The 21,238-nt window shown below is 36.9% G+C and overlaps 1 protein-coding gene across 4 annotated transcripts in view; it reads right to left on the bottom strand.

Moving 5' to 3' along the window:
* ARFGEF1 (ADP ribosylation factor guanine nucleotide exchange factor 1) overlaps positions 1 to 21,238 on the bottom strand; it is an 86,072-nt gene that overhangs the window by 17,109 nt on the left and 47,725 nt on the right. For 3 of the 4 annotated variants that reach the window (XM_039702855.1, XM_039702857.1, XM_039702859.1), the window contains 14 exons: positions 18,363 to 18,462; positions 18,104 to 18,243; positions 17,891 to 17,999; positions 16,705 to 16,906; positions 15,668 to 15,779; positions 14,289 to 14,494; positions 14,104 to 14,188; positions 13,390 to 13,561; positions 12,036 to 12,187; positions 8,266 to 8,403; positions 5,066 to 5,224; positions 4,599 to 4,749; positions 1,107 to 1,197; positions 17 to 57 (listed from right to left, as the gene is read on the bottom strand). In XM_039702855.1, the coding sequence (XP_039558789.1) occupies positions 17 to 57; positions 1,107 to 1,197; positions 4,599 to 4,749; positions 5,066 to 5,224; positions 8,266 to 8,403; positions 12,036 to 12,187; positions 13,390 to 13,561; positions 14,104 to 14,188; positions 14,289 to 14,494; positions 15,668 to 15,779; positions 16,705 to 16,906; positions 17,891 to 17,999; positions 18,104 to 18,243; positions 18,363 to 18,462 (1,858 nt within the window). The remainder of the gene's footprint in view (positions 1 to 16; positions 58 to 1,106; positions 1,198 to 4,598; positions 4,750 to 5,065; positions 5,225 to 8,265; positions 8,404 to 12,035; positions 12,188 to 13,389; positions 13,562 to 14,103; positions 14,189 to 14,288; positions 14,495 to 15,667; positions 15,780 to 16,704; positions 16,907 to 17,890; positions 18,000 to 18,103; positions 18,244 to 18,362; positions 18,463 to 21,238) is intronic. The other variant, XM_039702856.1, reaches the window with a different exon arrangement.

Here is a 21,238-nt window from a genome sequence, read left to right as displayed (position 1 = left end):
AAGAGATGAAACCTACCAATAGCATTTCCATCCAACCTTGTAGATCCCGTAAATATTCTGTAAAGTGCAGTTAAAGACATGGTTAAAATTTAGTAAGAAAAGCATCTGTTAAATGTACTCAAGCTTCCTTGTCTTATTTTTCTTAATATATAGACAGTCTCTGATTACTTTTATTTACTAAAAAACAATTTTTCACAATTGTAAAGACACAGTGTGAATACTGTCAGCTTTTATCATCCCTGACTGAAATACAGAACTCAAATGTCTCCAGAGTGCATAATATGCATTTGCCATGGAAAGTAGATATTTGAAACACTTCCCATTATGAAGCAGGGAGGGACACTGCAAACCTAAACAGCTATGGTGTCTTTGACATCAAGCTTCCAGTGCACTCGATGTGATTTTACTGCAACACAACTTTTCATTGATCTTGCCGCCTGTACTTCAACCATGGAAATATTTGTAAGCCTTCAAAATGATACCTCTTCACCAATTTTGACAACCTTAAGAAAATTGTATGTTCTGATTTCTCAGATGCTGAGCAAGCAAGATCCATGAACACCAGTCTGAGCACTACTGTACGATATAAACAGAGAATGTTCAGAATACGTATTCTGCCTAGCCAAATCCAGTTAAAATAAATGTGATTCATAGAACGGAAGGCTGGAATAACAATTTTGGTCATTTCAGACAATATCTACATAACCTAGAGGAAAGCAGGGAGTCAGTAATTACATTTAGGAGAAAAAGAGTCAGACAATAATGCCCTCAGTATTAAGGCAAAATGAGATTTGCAATCTGTTACTATATACAGCAAATCAAGATTCAGCAGACACTACAGCAGACTCCATTCTGTAAGTCTTCTGCAGTCATTTTTTTATCAGTAAATAAGCTTCTTGTCTAATATTTGCCCTACTCCTTGCACAAATACCCATGATACAAAAAAAAATCCGTCCCTCCCCAGCTGAAAAGCAATTTTCTATGGTAGTTTTTATGTAGGCTTTTTCCAAATAAATTAATAAATTAGTAAGGTCCTTTTCTTAGCAGAGGGTATTCAAATACTGCCTGAAGAACTTCGGGTGGCAAAAAGAAATTGAATACAGTACCTGTCTACAGCAACAACAACACTTTGGGAGCTAGTTTCACCAATGGACTCCTGAATACTTGCTATCTGCTTCCAATCCACGTTTCCACCAACTACAAAAAAATTGAACAATGGGTAAGAAAGAATACAGAATGGGTTGGGAAGAAAGAGGAATAAAAGTTGTGCCACTATCACTATAATTAAATATCTTTTTAATTCAAAAAAAAGGGAAGCACATTATGAATTTGCCTTGCATGAGCTGGCCATCTCAGTGAACAGTTGCATGTTGGTGTAAGTCCTAATTATCCTTATTACCTAATTATTATATCTCTATCCATGTATAAATTATATTAGTCCCCCAGAACTGTCCACATTTGGAGCAACAGATAGAAGTGAAAAAATAAAACCCACAAGAACCACCTTTTTTTCCTCAATTTTTCACTGAAACTAGTAATCTTGCCACTTAGAACACATAACATATGACAGAATATAGCTTAGAGGAGAATTTTTCACACTTAATTAGCATCAAGTGAGTAAATCCAACCCAAAAGATTTTATTTCTTATCATTCAGAAAGAAGAGCTTCCACCAAAATTCCATCTTTAAGCAACATCTCAATTACAGCAACATTATCACCGAAAAATAGAGAGTAATATCTATTAATAAAACCAGCAATTATTTTTTTTGGAGACTTGAAACTGCAACTCACATCTGGGAAAGCTCATATGAACAAACTGCTAACTTTGCAGTGAGAAAAATTCTGAATTTTTAGCAATCTCCAAACTCCTATTGAACCACCATCAAAAAAAGAGCAGGAATCTTGCGATCACTTTGGGTAATTCCACATAAGCTGTACGGAGGGCTTTTTTTACTTTTAAAGCAATATAGAAAAGAACAAAAGACAGAAAGAAGGCAAGTAGTTCTGATCTCAGAGGTTTGCTGAGAGAAAAACTTCTTTTGTTTCAGCCTGGCTCAGACTCTTGATGGGTTCCATCCACACTTGGAGGTGGCTGGAGATGACTGTCGGTCACATAACCTGACCTACATGAAGTACTTTTCCAGGGCATTTATGAAACAACTTTTCTGTACATAAAGATGTAACCTCATGCTAGTATCTCAGCAATGTATGGATTTGATCAAGACTTCTCCTGTAAGCACACAAGCACGCCAGTGTCAATTAGCTCAAATCTTGGTAACGAGTCAGCTAAGAAAGAGCAGAGTGTGAAGAGAATTTTTGAAGGGCTATTTCCAAGGAGTCAGAGCCTCAACCAGCTTTACCAGCTTACATGAGAATTCCTTGTTATCACAGGATTTGTAATTGAATGCTTAAAAACCTGAACTTACACTCTAACAGCTGTGAAATCTTTTACAATCAAACACAGGAGTCAGCTAGGTAACTCTGCTTTACAAAAAAGAGATTTCTCAGATTTCCCCTCTCCAAATAGGATTTCTGGGTGCCCAGGAGGCATACTTTGGCTATGGCCTACTCACAGCAGCAGGTTTTGTCTTCCAACTTTGTGAACAGAAACTGACATAGAAGAAATGTGAATTTCACAATTACAACTCCAAGTATGGCAACATTCCTACACAAGGAGCAACAGATTAGATGCTTATTCATTCACTTTTACAACCCCCATGCTTGTGATGTTTTGAATTTCCAAGTACAACAAAAAAAGGGTCACAACAGGAAGGTAATACAAGAGATAAAGACATTTGGATGCAGATGCCTGAACAGCCACACCTGAATCCTTGCTGAGACAGTAAATGAGCAAAGGAGCTTTTGTTTTTTTCAAAAAACACATTAACTTCAGCAAGAAGAGTGAGTGCTGCTGCTTATCCACATCTGATTTTGCAACTAGGTCTGCAAGATGGAGCTTCTGTGTCACCAGACTGCAACTTGACTCACTCTAAACAACTATTTTCCTGTAGAATATGTGTCTGTGTATATGGACATACACATTATGTCTTCTTCACAGGAGTTTAGGTTTATAGAAAGCTTGCTTAAAAACCATAGTTCCCATGCATACTTTGGAGTAATCAGAAAATAAAACTATCTGCAAAAAAGGATTTGTGGAAAGAAGTGGAATAACTAAAACATTTGAGAAAATGTTCTAACAGCCCCATAGTGCATAAAAACCAAGCTAAGCATTTTCCTATAAGACTGAAGCAACATTATTAAAAAAAAAAAGAAGAAAATGGTCAAGTTTCCATATGCATACTGTAATAAGCATTTCATAAATTCAATTCAGAGAAAAACATTTTATGCATTTGGGCATAAACTGTTTTCCCTAGAAATGTAGCTGACAGCAGCAAAAGGTCTTTATGAGCTGGACCTATACCAATGAGTGGCAAGTATGATTTAGGGATACCTGAACACCACGTACATTCTTGAGTTATGAGGACTTAAAACTTTTAAAGGCCAGTCACTGCAGCATAGAGAAACTGCCAGGATTTGGAAGCAGCCAAGTTGCACAAGTCATCAGGGAACATTGAACTGAAGGATGCATATTGGAATGGCAGGAAGAAACTCAGTGTATGAGATACTGGCAGACACACTGATTTCCAAGCCCAAGATTTCCCTTCATCAATGCTTGGCAAGGTGAGGGGAGTACAGAGAGGCAGGCCAAAGGGGAGCAAAAGGGAAAGGAAAGGAATTACTATAGAAGAAGAAAAACTGTCTGAGAGTACACAAAGCTGGATGATTAAGACTAGTCTGGGGGCTAAGATCAGGGGAAACAGAAAATTACCATTACTCAAAAAAATTACATTAAAAACTGAGGGAAGACAAAGCTTTTGTTTGGCCGTGAGTGAAGTTCAAAAGGCAAGAGATACTGAGCATCACACTACAACTGAAACTTTCTCATAGTCAGAAAGACTTGTCACTTTGATGCTTCCAGAGTTTTTAAATACCCTACACCTATATATCTTTAACTGTGTTCCCACTTAACCAAATAAACAACCCCCCCAACATTCTCAAATTTAAGGTAAGTCCTATACTTATCTAGGAAGATAAGAAACAATCTCATTTTTGCTCAAGCCTAAAAAGGGCACTTTACTGAGTACCAAAGTAACCAGCAAAAGAAAGAAATGGAATTTCAGAATTTAAGCTAAATTTAATCTCCCACTCAGTTTGAATACTGTGTATTTCTCACAAAGCTCCACAACAGATGCTTAACCTACACATATTGACTTGCTCGCTTGGTAAAGTACTTGGCACACTAACGTTGCAATATTATTAAACCTGGTCATACCATCTGCAATCCATTTTTAGTTGGAAAGAGATATTTTAATAGAAGTGAATAATATATATAATCTTCTTACATTTTCCACCCTAACAATAATAACAGAGCAAACTAAATATTCCAGAAATTGGAGTAAGTCTATTCAAAGCATAAGTTTTACAAAGACTACTTCATGGTCTTTTGTCAGAAACTCACATAAAAACACAGAACAAATTTAAATAGTTCTCTGAAAGAAACCAGTTAAATGAAATACTTAATATCTGCATCACTTACCCAGTCCCAGCCCCACAAATTCATCAGGTGCCTGATCTTTTGTTCCAGTAAAAGAACCTTCCCTGCCACGCACTGTCCCTGAGATGTAGCGAGGTTTTACTCCAGTTCCTATTAACTGTGCCAGTTCAAGCTGACTGATGCATTTCAGAATCTATTCCAGAGAATAAAGAAGTTGTTTACCAACAAAAAAGCAGTGAAATAGTAAATAGCAAGTAAAGATCGTTAGAAAAAAAAAATCCAATACTTTAGGTCAAAAAATCTGGTTTTTTGTCTAAAATGAATATATATTTAAATAGTACTGGATTAGTCTCTCTCAGTTTTATTTCTCACTTAGACATGTTTTGCTACTTTAGTAAGTATACATGCACTTACCTAAACCCCACTGTGTTTATGCACAAACAAGCACACTACTGTGTTGAAAATCAGTGAACATGCTGTCTTACAGTTTAAGGACAAATCACTTTTACCTCATGCCAAGAATTTCCTAAGTAGTTTCCATCTGTATGAGCCACTGTGATGAGAGTTTTAATGGTGTCAATGTTCTTCTGCTTCATTTCAGTAATACCAGAACTCACTGTAAGCAATGTAAATCTTGCTAATGCTTGAACATAGGCATCTCTTTCAAGCTACAAATGGGAAGGAAAGAAACACAAGTCTCATAAACATTTTTGCCATTTCTTGTTCTTAGTACAATCTGGGTGACTTCATCAACTATATCATTTACCTTTCTCTTCCTAGAACTGAATTTCCAAAGCATAGTGAAAATATCTCAAGTTCTTCACCAGTAAGAAGATATCTGTGGGATGAAACTGGGTTCCTTCTATTCAGGAACATGAAAGGTAATGTCTGACAGCATAGAACACATAAATGTGTTTACGTTTCTGGTTTGATCTTTTTTGGGGAAAACAGGATGCTGTTTCAGAAGAAGGGCTGCTACTTAGCTAAGTACCTACCCTGAAAATGCTGCCTTAAGCAGACTCACTGAAGCTTTAGCATTTTTTGGTCAACAATATCTAAAAAATGTATCTAAAAGGCCTGTTATGCCAATTCTATGGAATTACTCAAAACATTTTTGATTTAATTTGCACCATTTGGAGCATCTCAGAAGCTTCTGAAGCAAGTGTCATGGGTAAATAGCAAGTCACCAAAATCTAAACAGAGCTCACAAAAGAAAAATCCCAGTTACCTAATTTTAAGTGTATGGTATCACAGACAACAAAGGGAACTCCTCAGATCTCACATTCTCACATGAACCAATTACAATGGTAAAAAAGGGATTACAGTTGAGCTAACAATGAATTTTATTCTCCTGTTATATATAAACTGAAGGCTGTAAAGTGAAATGGTTGTACACCAGATAAACAAATGAAAATTATAAAATATATTTAACTGTTTGGATATTTAGGGCTATTTTTAAGTACAAAATCATTAAGCACAGAAAACAATGAAATATTAGAAAAACCAAACCCAGGAAGAACAGGATTCCACAGAGAAAATACTAGCACCCCAGCAGTGGGCTGTTGTAGAAGGGACAGACTGCCACTGAGCCACTGACTACAGAATAGCTGCCACATTCAAACCCAACCATCACTGCAGGGTACACTGGCAAAGACAATTATGTAGAAGCACAGAAAAACGAAGTTTCAAAGAAAGAGTACTAAGCAATGAAGCTCTAGAGTCTACAGACTGCGTATTTTCTGTAAAAACAAAACATTTTCAGTCCTACTCATTCATGCAGGTATTGCCCCCTCCCCACTTTTTCTAAACCAGCACAGTAGAAGACAAACAACTAAACAATGTGTCCATCACCCAGAAATTTAAACTTGATGATATAAGATTAAGTACATCCTTTTGATGCATATCTTTTCTCAGATGCTTAACGACAAAAGTCAGACTGTGTGACAAGACTCAGATTAAAAGTATAAATAATTAAAACCAGAACCTATAATTGAGCTCTTAGAGGTGAACACTGATAACTTAAACTACATTGTGTACATTGGAAATTTTCTTAAAATTAAAGGAATCCAGGTCCCTTCATTATCTCTCAAGGTGTGTAAATGTTAACTCTTAATAGACACCAATCTTAATTTCATAATGAAAATTGTAAAGTTGCCATCACCACTTAAGCACATGAGGAAAAACTTCATTTCAACAGGAAACATCCTTAAATCAGCTCAAGTACTCATGTGCCAGTCTACTTCAAACCATCAGAGCTATCTGGTGTCTGCAGTCAGACAATATCCCATCTAACCAAGACCTTGTGAATTGGAACCATCCTGTAATACTGAAATCATCAACAAACCAGTACTGTTTCTAATTATATCAACGAAACAGAATTGCCACAGAAAACCAAGAAGTAATAATGCTTTTACTGAAAAAGCAATGCTTCCCATTTTCTGAAATTTAAAATACTGTTTTTGGAACACCTCCAATTCAATCATATCCCAAACCAATGGAAGGGTACAACCAAATCATAAGGATCTTAGAGCAAACATGTCCTTGATCTCCCCAGCAAAGCTGACCACTGCAGGACTGGGAGCTAAACTCTGCAGCTGCTGAAACTGGTATTGGTACCAGTTCCACTTTTGCAGCTTAGAAACAAAAGTAACTGGAGGGTGTTTCAATGACCACCTGCAGGCTCCAAGGAAGGCTTTGTTAATTACATTTTTAAGTCTGTTCAACTCAGGAACAGGCGGTCATGCAGAACTTAGAAGGAAAGAAACCTCACATGATCTCAAATGGGCTTTTTAAAGCAGCTGTATCACAGGTCCTGATGTGCTTTTTCACATTAGTGGTAAAAAGTTACCTAACTTGCCAAATACAAATACAAGGGGAAAAGGAAGGAAAGCATTCCCTATTGTATCATAGTTCAATATCTTCTATTTAGTTTCATACAGATGGTTTCTGGGTTGGTGTGTGTTCTCTTGGTAAGCATTTTCAACATACACATGAAATAACACAAAGCCAAACATAAGGATTTTGCCTGTCCCTCTCTTCAGCTGTGTCTATAACAGACTTATGGCAGACCAGTACTCCATTTATTAACTAATAATCTTCAATAACATAATTGTACCTTCCCTACCATTGGTTTCTAAATAGAAAAACAAAAGCCAGAAAAAGCCCAAGTTTAATCACCACTGCCCTCTGGAGCCAGGGAGTCTGGCATTCTTGGCATTGCACTTCATGCAAGATCCATTCATTCATTACATCAAAATTTTACATACAGAAGTTTTCAGTGCCATAACTATTAAAAGAGTAACCATTTATAGACATCTTGGATTAGTATAATCTCTCTGAAGTTGAAAACAGTGTTTCAAATACAGTGCACAGAGATACTATGTTTACAGGACAGAGATGCTAATTTTATAAAACAGCACAACATCTAAGCAGCTTTGTAACAATGCTCGAAATAAAATACTTTGACATAAAAGTACTCAATTTCTAGGGAAACAAGCATCCAGTGCAGAGGTATGGAAGCACTTACCAAAAAACACCAGGAAAAATAAAGGTCACTTCATGTACACTTCCAGTCAAATATCAGATGAAATAGTATTGTCAGAATAGTACTGCCTCTATCTATTGCAGTGCACAGCTTCAGCAGCAAGGACACTTAGAATCCCACTAACATCTTGCTGGTACATAAATCAAATCATTGTCTCAATCTTACATTTTTTACCTGAATGTTGAAAATGCAAGCAATCCGGATTGCACATCGTATACCCTCCAAACAAAGAGAGGCAACTTCGGTGTCATCACAGTCCTGCAGACCCACACTGAAGGCAGCCAGGAAAGGCGTCCATGCCAACTGCAATGCATGCAAAGCAAGTGTTACATCAGCAATTGCTGGTACTTGGAGGCAATGTTATAGTTTCACCATCCTGCTGAAGTGTAAATTCCGTTCTTAACTTACATAATCAACCTTGAAGCTGTCTTTTGACAAAAAGGAAACGGAATATACAGACATGAAACGTAATAGTAGAAGTGTGGTTAGAAGAAACATGAGACACAGAATGAGGCAGAAGTAATGCAGAGTGGAGCTCCCCTCAAAAGCACTTGTCCTCTCCCTCAGCTACAAACACAGGCATCTTCAGATAGTTGTAAAAACCAAATCCTAAAGCTATGTCAATTAGATATCTGGTAAGAGTTTTAGCATTCCCAGGATGACATTTATCTTTGCATACTGAAAAACAGAGTGAAGAGTTATTGTAATAACCAACACACCATATAACAGATTTATGATGAAAAGCACATAAGTAAGACTAGCTTATCCTGACAACACCAGAAAAAACAACAACAACAAAAAAGGAGTGAAGTAAAAATAAGGCAAACTTTATTAATCACACTAAAATTACAGTAAGCTAACAACAACAAAATACAGGGCATGACTCTTGCCTTATCTCTCTGCTACTAATTTTGTTGCTCTTCTCCCTCCACCTTTCTGCCTAAGCCACTACAGATGTTTCCCATTCCTCTTGCCTTAGGTGGCACTGAACACTGCAAGAGACCACACAGTCCTTTCCTTCACACAGCTCCCTCTCCCAAAGGAGGAAAGAAACAATGCAGAGGATCCTGCTGTAACTACACAGAGTTATGGAGAGGAAACACCACGGAACCCAGAATGATTTTAGAAATAGTTTTACCTGAAGTCACCCCAGATGAAATACAGAGTCAATGAGCACAGCACAGAGCAATAGATTTCACACTTAATTTCATAATAAAATGATGCACCACAAAGGTTTGGTTTCATTTAACCCAACAGCTCCAAAAGCACTACCTTCAAAATGCATTTACTGCCTGCACATATCAAACTGTAACTGTGAGACAGTATTAAAGGCATTGGATGAATTCATAGATTCAGGATTTAATTCCATGCTGTATCACCTTTAAAGGTCCCTTTCAATCCAAACTATTCTATAATTTTATGTTCAGAAATGTGTATTTTTTCCCAATGCCTTCCTAACTTTCCCTGCTATTGTAACCAAAACTAATCTTAAAAAAATCACAAAACTGAAATAATTTCTTAAGAACTATCTAATAGTCTGTATACTGTGCTTTGTAACTACATGTACGCTGTTATTTGTAGGCTGAAATAGGTGAAAATCAAGCCTCAAAACCAGACAATAAATTCTGGGCTGCTTAGATAGGTGCATAAAGTGAATTTTTTCTGTCTTAAAAATTCAGCCAATGTATCTGTAAACACAGTTACAATGATCAATTTTATTGATCATCATTGATTGGACATCAATGGGTGAGATACCCAGAAATTTGTAAATTTTTACTGAAAATTTAAGTCTAAATAAAAAAAAAGTGAAATTAGGTATTCAAATTCCACAGTTCTCACTTGATTTTTGAGTTTATGAACATCCTCAAGTAACAACTTCTTATTTTTTGTACCTTCATGAAATAAGTTTAGGGTCTTAATTTAACCAGTGCTTCATATTTTGCTCCTTTGAAAATACACTTTTCAGACAGTAAAGGGTAGGAAGTATTAGGGCTGATATCCTGAAGAAAATCACACCATGAATTTTACAGATGCCTGCATGTGAATTATTTAATTTCAGCCTTCAGGAAGTCAGCAGAGAGAAAGTATAGTATATCTCTGCTATGTGACACCTAAAAGTAAATTTTTAACAAGGTCTGTGCTTAGTATTCCTCCATACAAATCAAATACTATGCTAGTTTTTTAAATAAGGCGACAACTTGCAATTTTGCCTCATAGACAGAAATCTTACACAGAGATCCTCAGTGTGCCCAGGTGGCCAAGGCGGCCAGTGGCATCCTGGCTGGTATGAAGAATAGTTTGGCCAGCAGGACCAGGGCAGTGCTCTGTACTCGGCACTGGTGAGGCCACACTTTGACTCCTGTGTTCAGTTCTGGGCCCCCACTGCAAGAAAGGCATGGAGGTGCTGGAGTGAGTCCAGAGAAGGACAATGGAGCTGGTGAAAGAGATGGGAGTTGGTCCCAAGTTACTTGGGAGTTCTCCCAAGTAACAAGGGAAAGGATGAGAGGATGAGAGCACGTGGCCTCAAGTTGCACCAGGAGAGGTTTACACCGAATATTAGGAAAAATTCCTTCATAAATGCAATTGACAAAAAAGTTGGAACAAGTGCCCAAGGAAGTAGTGCAGGCAGCAACCCTGGAAGCATTTAACAGACACGTAAATGCAGCACTTCAGGTCATGGTGTAGTGGTAGACTTGGCAGCACTGGGTCAACAGCAGGACTCAAAGCTTTTAAGAGTCTATTTCAACCTAAATGTTTCTATGCTTCTTGGGCCTGGAGCTCCACCTAACCTCATAGCACATCCCCCCCAGGGAAGCATTTGTTTATTCAGTGGTAGTGGTCTGAGACTACTTCCCTGAAGCAGTTCACAAAGGGGTCATGTGAGCACCACGACCTGAACAAGGGCACAAACAAGAGTATGGTAAAGCTGTAACAATTTATCTCAATGGCAGATGACTGCTGTGAGTTAGGTATGCCAGAGACCACATCCAAGAGCCCACTGAGGCATCCTGCACTGCTGAACATACTCTATGAATCCAAATCACTGCTATGGAACATCCAAGAGCCCACTGAGGCATCCTGCACTGCTGAACATACTCTGAATCCGAATCACTGCTATGGGAAAGGCATTTGGGATGCAGACAGCTTTGCACTTACACAATAGCAGACAGGTGCCTAGAATAATAGTTTAATACATGTCCAGCTTCCTCCCCTACAGAGAACCAGAGTGCTTTGCACTTACACAATAGCAGACAGGTACCTAGAATAATAGTTTAATACAGTCCAGCTTCCTCTCCTACAGAGGACCAGAGTCCCAGCTTTCTAAAGTATTAATTTGCAACAGACAACATTAGATAAATGTTTTTCCTGATAACTGCTCCAATGCTTCTTGTGCACAAACAAGAGTATGGTAAAGCTGTAACAATTTATCTCAATGGCAGATGACTGCTGTGAGTTAGGTATGCCAGAGACCACATCCAAGAGCCCACTGAGGCATCCTGCACTGCTGAACATACTCTGAATCCGAATCACTGCTATGGGAAAGGCATTTGGGATGCAGACAGCTTTGCACTTACACAATAGCAGACAGGTGCCTAGAATAATAGTTTAATACATGTCCAGCTTCCTCCCCTACAGAGAACCAGAGTCCCAGCTTTCTAAAGTATTAATTTGCAACAGACAACATTAGATAAATGTTTTTCCTGATATTGCTCCACTGCTTCTTGCACCAGCACAGAAACTTCTTAAATTCCAGGGTAAATGAAAGTAGATTAGACGGTTCAAAATCCTCTCTTTCCTGCAGTAAGTTAATTAATTCACAAAATGAGCAAAACACCGTGGATGCAAATCCTTAGCATTTTTCTAAATCCTGTCAGTCAGCATTTTGTACTAAGAAACTGTGATATTCTACATGATAATCTAAACATGTATCTCACCTTAAACATGGGCCTCACATGCTCCAGGTGTGTTGCACTGGTAAAAGGGGCCTGAACGTGGCTCACTGCCTCCATAAGAGCTTTAGCTGTTTTAGCCATTTGTTCCATTTCCAAGTTATATAGGAGTCTCCTCTGCTTCTCACTAGCAACACCTGCAAACACATTTTTTCTCTCATTTGTGCATCTTTAGGTGTCTTTAGGAATATAATAATTTTATGTTTTTCATTAAGTACAATATTCAGATGCATTTTTGTATTATCTTTACTTTCTGAAATTATCACACCAGCTTTCTCATATTTCTTTTACAATATAGATAAAATTTAACTTAAGGCAAACTTGTATTTGAAATGTAAACTATTTTTAAATCTTTACAGAATTTTAATATTTGAACAACAGAGATTTCTTATCCATCATCTCAACTGACAGCATAAATATCACATCCACTAAGCTAAATTCAAAATTAAGAGATATTTCGTAGGAATCCATCAGTAGAGAAAATAACAATACAAATAACTGGACGCTCTTTTTCCATGTGAGAACTACATTAAATCTTTTCAATTCCATAATAGAACCTCCATCTCATGAAGACAGTGAAATCCAAGTAGCATGTAATAATCACATTTTAAAAAATGACAATATAACATTATGTTAAGTGAATGAATACTGAAAATAAGAGTATTTATTTTTTTTCAGATGCACATTTCCTGCAAGCAATCTGTTCATAAGGCTAACCTAAGACTTAAACTATAGAAATATGTTGGGAAAAAGTTAAATCTCTCTTAATGTTCTCTATCAGAAAAGCTAGAATGAGTAACATCTCAATCTTCACAATGTGCAAAACACAAGAAGTTTATTCTGTTATCTGAGAGGGGAAAAGATAATTAACAATAAAAGATAATAATTAATGAATTAGGGCCCTAAGAATCAAATATTGCAAAATACTTGAAGACAAACTGGTTATTGCAGGAAATCACAACAGTTACCTAAGAAAAAGAAGACACACAAAGTGTGTGTGTTCTGCTCTGTACCTACTGACAACCATGTAACTTCATAGAGCCCTCTGATTTCCCTATGCTGCTGTTCAACAGCAAAACCTGCCTCCTCCATGGTCAATGCACAGATTGCCAGGAATTCAGATGCAAAGGGAAGTGAAAATATGCAGCTGTATTTAATGCAGTTTTGAGGTTGGCATCATATATTTATGTTAAAAGGAAAAGGATATGAAATTAGAAATGAGGATCTACTGTGACTTAAGTGAGTGGTGTTTGCTTCATTCGACTCCCGTTTCAAATAGGAGAACTTCTTGAAACTGAGGAGCCCACCCTTGAAGAAAGCTAACAATGCCACTACTTACTTTGTTTACTGGATTTTGTGGGTATTGTTAATTCTTTTGTTTCTTTCATTGAAATCTTCTTTCCAGCTATTTCATTATAGATAGCAGACAAATATTCTTCAGGGAGATCTTTACTGTCATTGATACCTCTATTCATTTTAATATACTGTTCTTTTGTCATTTTATTCTTAACCTGAAATGCAGAAAGTAGCTGTAAATATCAAGAAATGAGGCAAGCTTATGAGTTACAATGCTCCCTATAAAACTGTGCAGCCCACAAGAAGTTACCATCAAGGATAAAGCTGCTGATTCAGAAGACATTTTAAAATATTCAACACATCCAAGACTACACTGTCAAATGTACAATCTGCCACAAAGCCATGAGGACATTCCAACACTTAAACATTTGCTAGGATCCACAGATCAAATGTATGTCAAGTTAGATGTACATTAAAAAATAAAAAAGAAAAAAAAAAGCTTTTTCTTGTCATACACACCAAACTATCTATCATGCAGATATCTACCTTACAGAAAGGCCTAACCAAAAAAAACTTCGAAACCTCAACACCCGTGAAACATAATAATGTTACTTAAAAGATGCATGAATGTACACTACCTTACTTCTTACATGCATACTGGTGTTAAATTGGACATCAAGCTTTTACCACTACATTGTCACAAAGCCTGGAAGTTACATGCCTATGAATTACACAGATATTTATTCCAGCAACATACCTGTGGACTGTGAAGATCTGTTGTCAACATGATAATTGAGTAAGCTAAAACATATGCAGTATCTGCACTAGCAAAAAGAGTTTGCCTGAAGGCAAAAAGGAGAGAAAGAATAGCAAATTAAATTTATTAGGATTTTTTACTAATTACTCAGCTTTCCAAAGTTCTGAGGAAAAAGTGTATCTTACCCTTGGTTACATTCTAAATATCTAGCAGCAAATTTCTCCATTAAGCGATCAATTTTTTGAGCTTCTCCGGGCAGACGAAATCCTTCCAGAAACATGCGCAGAGCTGAAACGAAATCCTTTCCCGAGAAGTCGTGTTGGTCTACATATGCATACATGACTTCTTTGTTAAATTTATCATTGTCTCCCAGGAACTCCCCAACCTGAGTCTAAAATAAGAACAGAACAGACAAACTAGCACATTTGTATTTGAAAAATAAATAACACCAACAGTCAAATGTCGTACAAAAAAGAGGTGTGCACTGCAGTTAACAGATATATTCCTGCTTCTCCTCTATTGTCTGAAGCAAAGTATTTTGGCCATACAGTCCTTCATTATGCTCTTACATATCTGCCTACATTCTTCCTTCTCTGCTTTTACTCACATGCCATTTTTTTGTTAGATGAATCCCACAGGTGTACAAGACAAAGTTAGTATTGCTAATGATTGTTCTCTGCTCTAATGCTGTTTGTAGTTAAGAAACATTACAGGAATGAAAAGCTCACTAAACTCCACGTTTTTCCCTAGAGTACTGATCTCAAACAAATGCAAGAGATGCTCAAATAAAAATAGCTGGTACTCAAAATACATCTGAGTTGATCACTGTCAACACAACACAGTACAATGAAAAAGAGCATGCATTCAGATAAAGATGCCTGGACACGTAAAGTGAGGTTAAAAAAATGTTTTAATGTCTGATTCTAAGCATTAATACTGAAATTTGTGAATTGAGCCACAGTTGCAAACTTAGGCACCGATGGGTGTGGCCTTCATGCACAAGGGTGAGAACTGCTGTTTCAGAAAGTTAGGTCTCTCATGACAATATTAACATCAGATATTCCCACCCAGATATTGCAGGACCCTTCCAAGTCCAGCAACAGCTGCTAGCTGTAAATAAAATCAAAGAGCTAATCTCAATTAACTAACTTTCCTCTGGAGGCAGAAAAAAGTGCTTTTAATGTTGTTGCACCACATTATTATTTTCACTATCTCTGAAGGACAGATACTTCTGTCAGTTTTTTACTAAAGTATGTAGGATTTACTAAGTTGCTTCAAGCTATACTAGCAACTAAGTACAAGTTCTGAGTCAGCTCAAGTAGGTCAGTCTCTTGCTTCACACCTTGCTGAACCACAGGACGCACAGAGCACAGGACAGAGCTCTACTGCACCCGCCAACTCAAATTCCTTGAACTTACAAATTTTAGAAGACAGAGAGAGAGAAGTTTCCTTTTCCTCATTCTACAATAATGTGAACACACTCTGAACACTATCAACTCATTTGCAATTAGCATAAACACATCAGCATGAGCACAGACAACCATCAGGAAATCAGTTTCCTTACTGAATCTAATCTTTCCTCTTGATGCAAGAATTGAGCAATATCTTCAGGGGTAGTGCCAAGCATTCCTTGTTCTTGCAGGTACTGAATCCCCCTCTTTGGTTTCTTGTTGAATCTGTACAATGAAGAGCAAGATGAAATGAGAGTTAATCCTTTTCCCCATGCAAAAAGCTGTACCAGCCTAAGTAAAGAAATTGAGAAATTTCAGATAAGAGGCTGAAAAATCTACATATTAAGTATTTTTCCTTTATCACACTGCATACTAGATAGGAATGAGCTATTTCCATTTATTCTGGCACTCATGAAGAAAAAGAAAATATTCCACAAAGACAGCAAAATCTTGAAAAAAACAATTATGCTGTTGATTTTTATCTTAATCTGTATGAAACAATCAACAAATCCATTAGTCGCCTGTAAAAATGGAAACATACAAAACATAGAACCAGGAAACGGAAAGAAACTGAAGCCCTAAAGGACTAAGGCATATTGGTGCAGGGTCCCAGAACTGTATGACAGGAAACTTTCATTTTTGCATAAAACTGACCTCATTGAAGAGATTAAGGTGACAAAGATAAAATCACACGGAAGTTTCACATCAGACTGCACTGAGAAATTATACTATCCTCCAATTCTAATTATGACAAGTTAATTAATCATAAGGACTCATCAGCATAAGCATACAGGCATTTTCACCAGTAACATGTACATGAAAACGGGTCACATTCAAATGATCACGAGTTCAATGTTCTCCTTATCCAAATATAAAAACCTTATTTTTAGACAAGCAGGTCTGGAGAAAAAAGAACAAACATTCAGAGTACTCATCTTCTAGCTGTGAGGAATTAGGTTAACACAAAACACTGTTGACAGGCTCCAAAGGGGACACCATTCAGCACTCTTTCACCAGAGGAAGTGCTGTTACATCCAGAGTTTTTTTCCTAACACAAGGTGAGTATCTATGAGGAGAAGGAAGAAAAACCCAGGAATCTTCATAGCTCCAAAAGAATCCACCCTCCCATGGGTGATAAAAGGGCACTCACAAGTCAATTCCTTGTTCTATTATTTCCTTTTGCTGCTTTAGGACTTCAAACTGCTCTGGGTTGTCAGTGCCAGACATCTGCGTGCTGTAACTGCCAATTCCTGATGAAGCAGTTGAATCCAAAGAATTTAAGCTTCCATATCTGTTAATTGTTTCAGGGTGTTTGGTTTCACTGCTGTCCTGTTCTGTGGGTTTCTCTTGGCCTATAAATTGGAAAGGGTTACATATACCCAAAATACAAACAGTGAAAATAAATAAAAATCACATGTCAAATCTTCAATGCAGGCTTCTACAACTCAGGGTTATCTTCAATTATATGTGTGTATATATATATATATTTCCTGCTTTTATTTTGGTTGGGAAAGTAAATAATTATTAAGAAGTCACTACAACATATCAAGGAGAATTCTTTCAGTTCATCACACATTGAAATTTAAGTCTTAAATTAAACTGTAATTTCTGGCACTTGGGAACAAAGCCCCAACACCTCGGATAACAAACTACAGCTTTAATATTTTATTTGCAAATTTAGTGTAACTTTTAACCTGAAGCAACTATTCTAAGTTTTGGAAACAAAGTGTCTAAAAGAATTTAGGCATGTCAAGGAGCTGGTACTCTCAGCTCACAAAGACAGCCATGCTAACCACTCCTAGAAAGTTTACTACTTCACCTACCAACATCAAGTGCCTGATCTGAAAATTATAGTGTAACCTTAGGTTGGATGAAAACAAGATTAAAGCAAGTAATTATTTAGTTACTTCATGGCTTACAACATTCAAACTTGTACAGCTATAAAATGCATAAGTAAATATTCAGTAAATAAGTAATTTTTAAAATAACCAGTAAATAAGTAAAAAAATGCTCTCTACTCAGTTTGCTTTAGCAGTTATTTAATCAGGATGAAATTACATAAAAATTAGGGGAGCTTCAAAGAAAGTCTTGAGACACTTTTAAAATCAGAAATACAGAAAATAACACGATTTAGACATTTTTCAGTCCAGTAGCATTCTAGGAATCCATACATTAGGAAAAGACAAGAAAACTTGTTTAAATGAAGCAAACTTATCAATATTTCTACCAAAGGAAAAATAGTCTGGACATTAACAGCATCAAAATACTGGAAGAACACACTCAAGTCCTGTAGCAACTAATTACTAAAGGCAGAAGAAACACATCATATGTCTTACCAAGGGTTGTTTGGGAATTGGGATTTACATATTGATCCTTGCTCCACTCCACCATGCATTTCAAGATCGATACTAAGCATTCCAATCCTTTTTTCCTCAAACTTAATTCCTGGAAGAGATTTCATAAACAGTTAGTTAGTGGACTGGAGAGTTTAGTCTCAACCCACTGTGCCAAGAAACATGAAACTTCATAAAATTTGGTGCAATTTTTACCTGAACATTGGACATGCCAAGTTCTTGGCTACCCCTTCCTTGAGCAATCTTTGATAAGTCATTAACCAGCCTTTCAAATATATTTGCTGCATTTAAATCACAATCATAGTTCACGTAGATGTCCACCACGCTCTGAGCATCTATAAATAAAGGGACATTGTCAACCTTGGAATAAAAACTAGGTAATTTAATGAAAGGCAAGTATAGTTTTATTCTTTGAGATAAAAACCAAAATCTAGAACACAACAGTCCTTCATACCTGCACATATCCTTGTCAGCGTTTGGATAACCATCCACTTATGATCAAATGAGCTAGTAGAAGTTTCCAAGATATACAGGAAAATTTCTTTGAAGAAAACCTAAAAAATATTCCACAGGAAGAGGGAGAAAAAAGAAATCTATTAAAAAACAGTCACTAACTTTGATGGTCAAAATTCTGACACAATTGTGAAAGCAGCACTTTAGAAGTACAGGAAATAATGAAAAGGCAAAAAAAAAAGGAGGAAAGGAAGAAATACAACTTACAATTGATACATGAATATTAGGAATTGGAATTATTTACTTATGTACTTCTGCAGTGCTGTCCAGGTTTATTTTCTAAGCATTCAAAAGCAGAAGAATTTGGAATAATGTCAAATCCTGAAGGACAGTTCAGCCTAAGAAGAAGCCTAAACTGCTGTTAAGAGTTCCCTCAGGATTTTGAAAGAAGAGGTATTACCTCATGACAAAAATACTTTATCTACAAGATGATGACATTATGGCACAAAGATAACAAACAGCTGCTTATGCAAATTTGAATTATTGGACCTTGATTAGAAGGGAAATGTCTTGACATGAAAGAATCACTCTACAATATTAGATTATTACTGGAAGAAGGGTACTGGTCAGGCACAGCATGCAGCATCTCCATTAACAGGAAAGCTACTCTTCACTAGAATAGAGATAAATTTGCCCTGAAAACATTTTAGTACAGGTGTCATTTGAAACAGAAACTATTTTATCCCCTATCAATTAGCTCCTCACCAGACTCATCAGCACCACAGGCTGACTAATTCAGCCAAGCTTGCTTAGCAGCTGAACTAAAGTTTCTTCTTGCTTTTTCCCTGGGCAGCTGCAACTGCTGTAACAGCACCTGAACTCAAAAGTGGACAGGGCATTACATCACTGTTCTGTACTTCTGAGAGCTCAGCTCTTCACAGCCACCTGTGGCTTCCAAATGCACAACACACAGTTTTTTTTACTAGAGGACTGCTGAGAGTCTCAAGCCACTCAACTTCTCCAATAGTATCACATGAATATGCAAATACATAAATAACCTTGTTTTTAATATTGACTGTTCCTTCATAGCACAGAATTTTTACAGAGATTTTTACACTATTGGCCAGGTAGAGAAAAACATAAGGCTGTTTCCACTTTAAGTCATACATCTGGGGAAAAACAGCAACACTGATTTTTAGGCAACTTTGGTGGTAAGCTATTTCTTCAAGCAAAATGTGCTAAAAATAGTTAAATTTTATTGATCTCTTTAGAGAAATAGAGGCACATAGCACAATGTCAAGCTAACTGCCTTAATAAGGAAAGCATCCCTATGAAACCTAAGGAGTTCAACACATAACAATTCAAAGACTTGCACGTGCTTAAACATACTTAAGTGTACTAAACTGATTTTAGCCACAATTTTATGTAACCAGAGAAAGCCAAAAATTTGATACATGTCATGCTGTGAATAACCCTCAGTTACACATTTGGTGTTTTCTGAGTTTTTATTGAAAGACACTAATTCAATGTATTCTCTGCAACTAGCACAAGTATTTCTTTTCTGGTAGAAAATTTAAAAAAGAAGTCACTGATGAAGCAGAGAAAAAGGTTTCAGGGACAAAAACTAAACCCAAATCCAAGCTAGAAGAGAAAATAGCTGGAAGCACTGCATACTATCAAGGCACTTCAGATCTTTATGCCTCTGAGACCAAGCTGACTTCTTGCTTCTGGTGTCACCTTTGGAAAAGCATATCCCTGGAATGAAGAACTTCTCAAAACCATGATTTACATTTCAGTTATTTAAAAATGCTGTTTATCAGTATATAACTTATGGCAATTCACATCACAGAGCTGAGACTTTGTTCCTAATATACTGGAAAACTAAACCAGAAAATAGCTATTTAATATGTTTTGTCAACTGAAGTATGAGTTTTAAGGTATTCATAGTTATAAAAGGGTGGTAATGGTAAATCTAGCTAAATGACACACCAACTCCTCTGATATCTAGGATTTGATTTGCTGCAAATATATTCATTAATCCATACAGAATTACTGTTACAATACAACTAAGGTACAACTTAAATCATTTTACTGTCAGAGGGCAGTGTTAGCTAAATATTTAAGTCAACAGGCCACGGGAGGGGAGGGTCACTTTCAACAGAATCTGAAACTTTTCTTTTCAAACATGCCAGAATATTCTTACACAGATGAAAAATGCAGCCTCAATCCCAAAATATATAAATTTTGCATATTGTAAATCAGAGCATATGGCTCTCCTTACAGCTTCAAGACACAAACTGCATGTGAAGTTATCTACATTTCTACCCACATCTTCAGAATAACCTTTAGGATCAGTAGCTGAAAGAAGAATTCTTAGCTCACAATCAGGAAAAAGAAAGAAGTTTCTAGAAACTGCTGCATCCTGCACTTTGTAATAAATGTGTACTTCAGCAGCATCAATTTTTTGGGTTTGCTATTCACAAGGAGGAAATGTAGCACTGATATGTGGTGATGGTCTTCAGCATACTCTAGAACCTGCTACATTAGTGCAGGGCATCTTATAAGCAGTTTGTCTTACATGCCTTCATTTTCTCTTAGGAATTTGTGAAAGGCTGGCAGTGATGGAAACCTATCAAATTTCTGTCAGGGAAGCCAAGTGCAATGTGTTCACCACCTACATGCTGACTTGTAAGCTCTCTGAACACAGCAAGTCCAACACTTTCCGGGAGGCAGGCTGTGGGACTGAGAACAGCCCCACCCAGTCTGTCTGATGTGCCAAGCCCTGCACACACACTATGGTCTTGCTGAGCACACAGTTGGCCTTGAAGCTTTTTAAAATGCATCACATTTTCAAAGCACATTCAGTCATTTCTATCC

This window comes from Passer montanus, unplaced genomic scaffold (genome assembly GCF_014805655.1).
Source record: "Passer montanus isolate IOZ18808 unplaced genomic scaffold, ASM1480565v1 scaffold16, whole genome shotgun sequence".
NCBI classification, from domain to species: Eukaryota; Metazoa; Chordata; class Aves; order Passeriformes; family Passeridae; genus Passer; species Passer montanus.
This window is presented reverse-complemented; position numbering and strand designations above follow the sequence as displayed.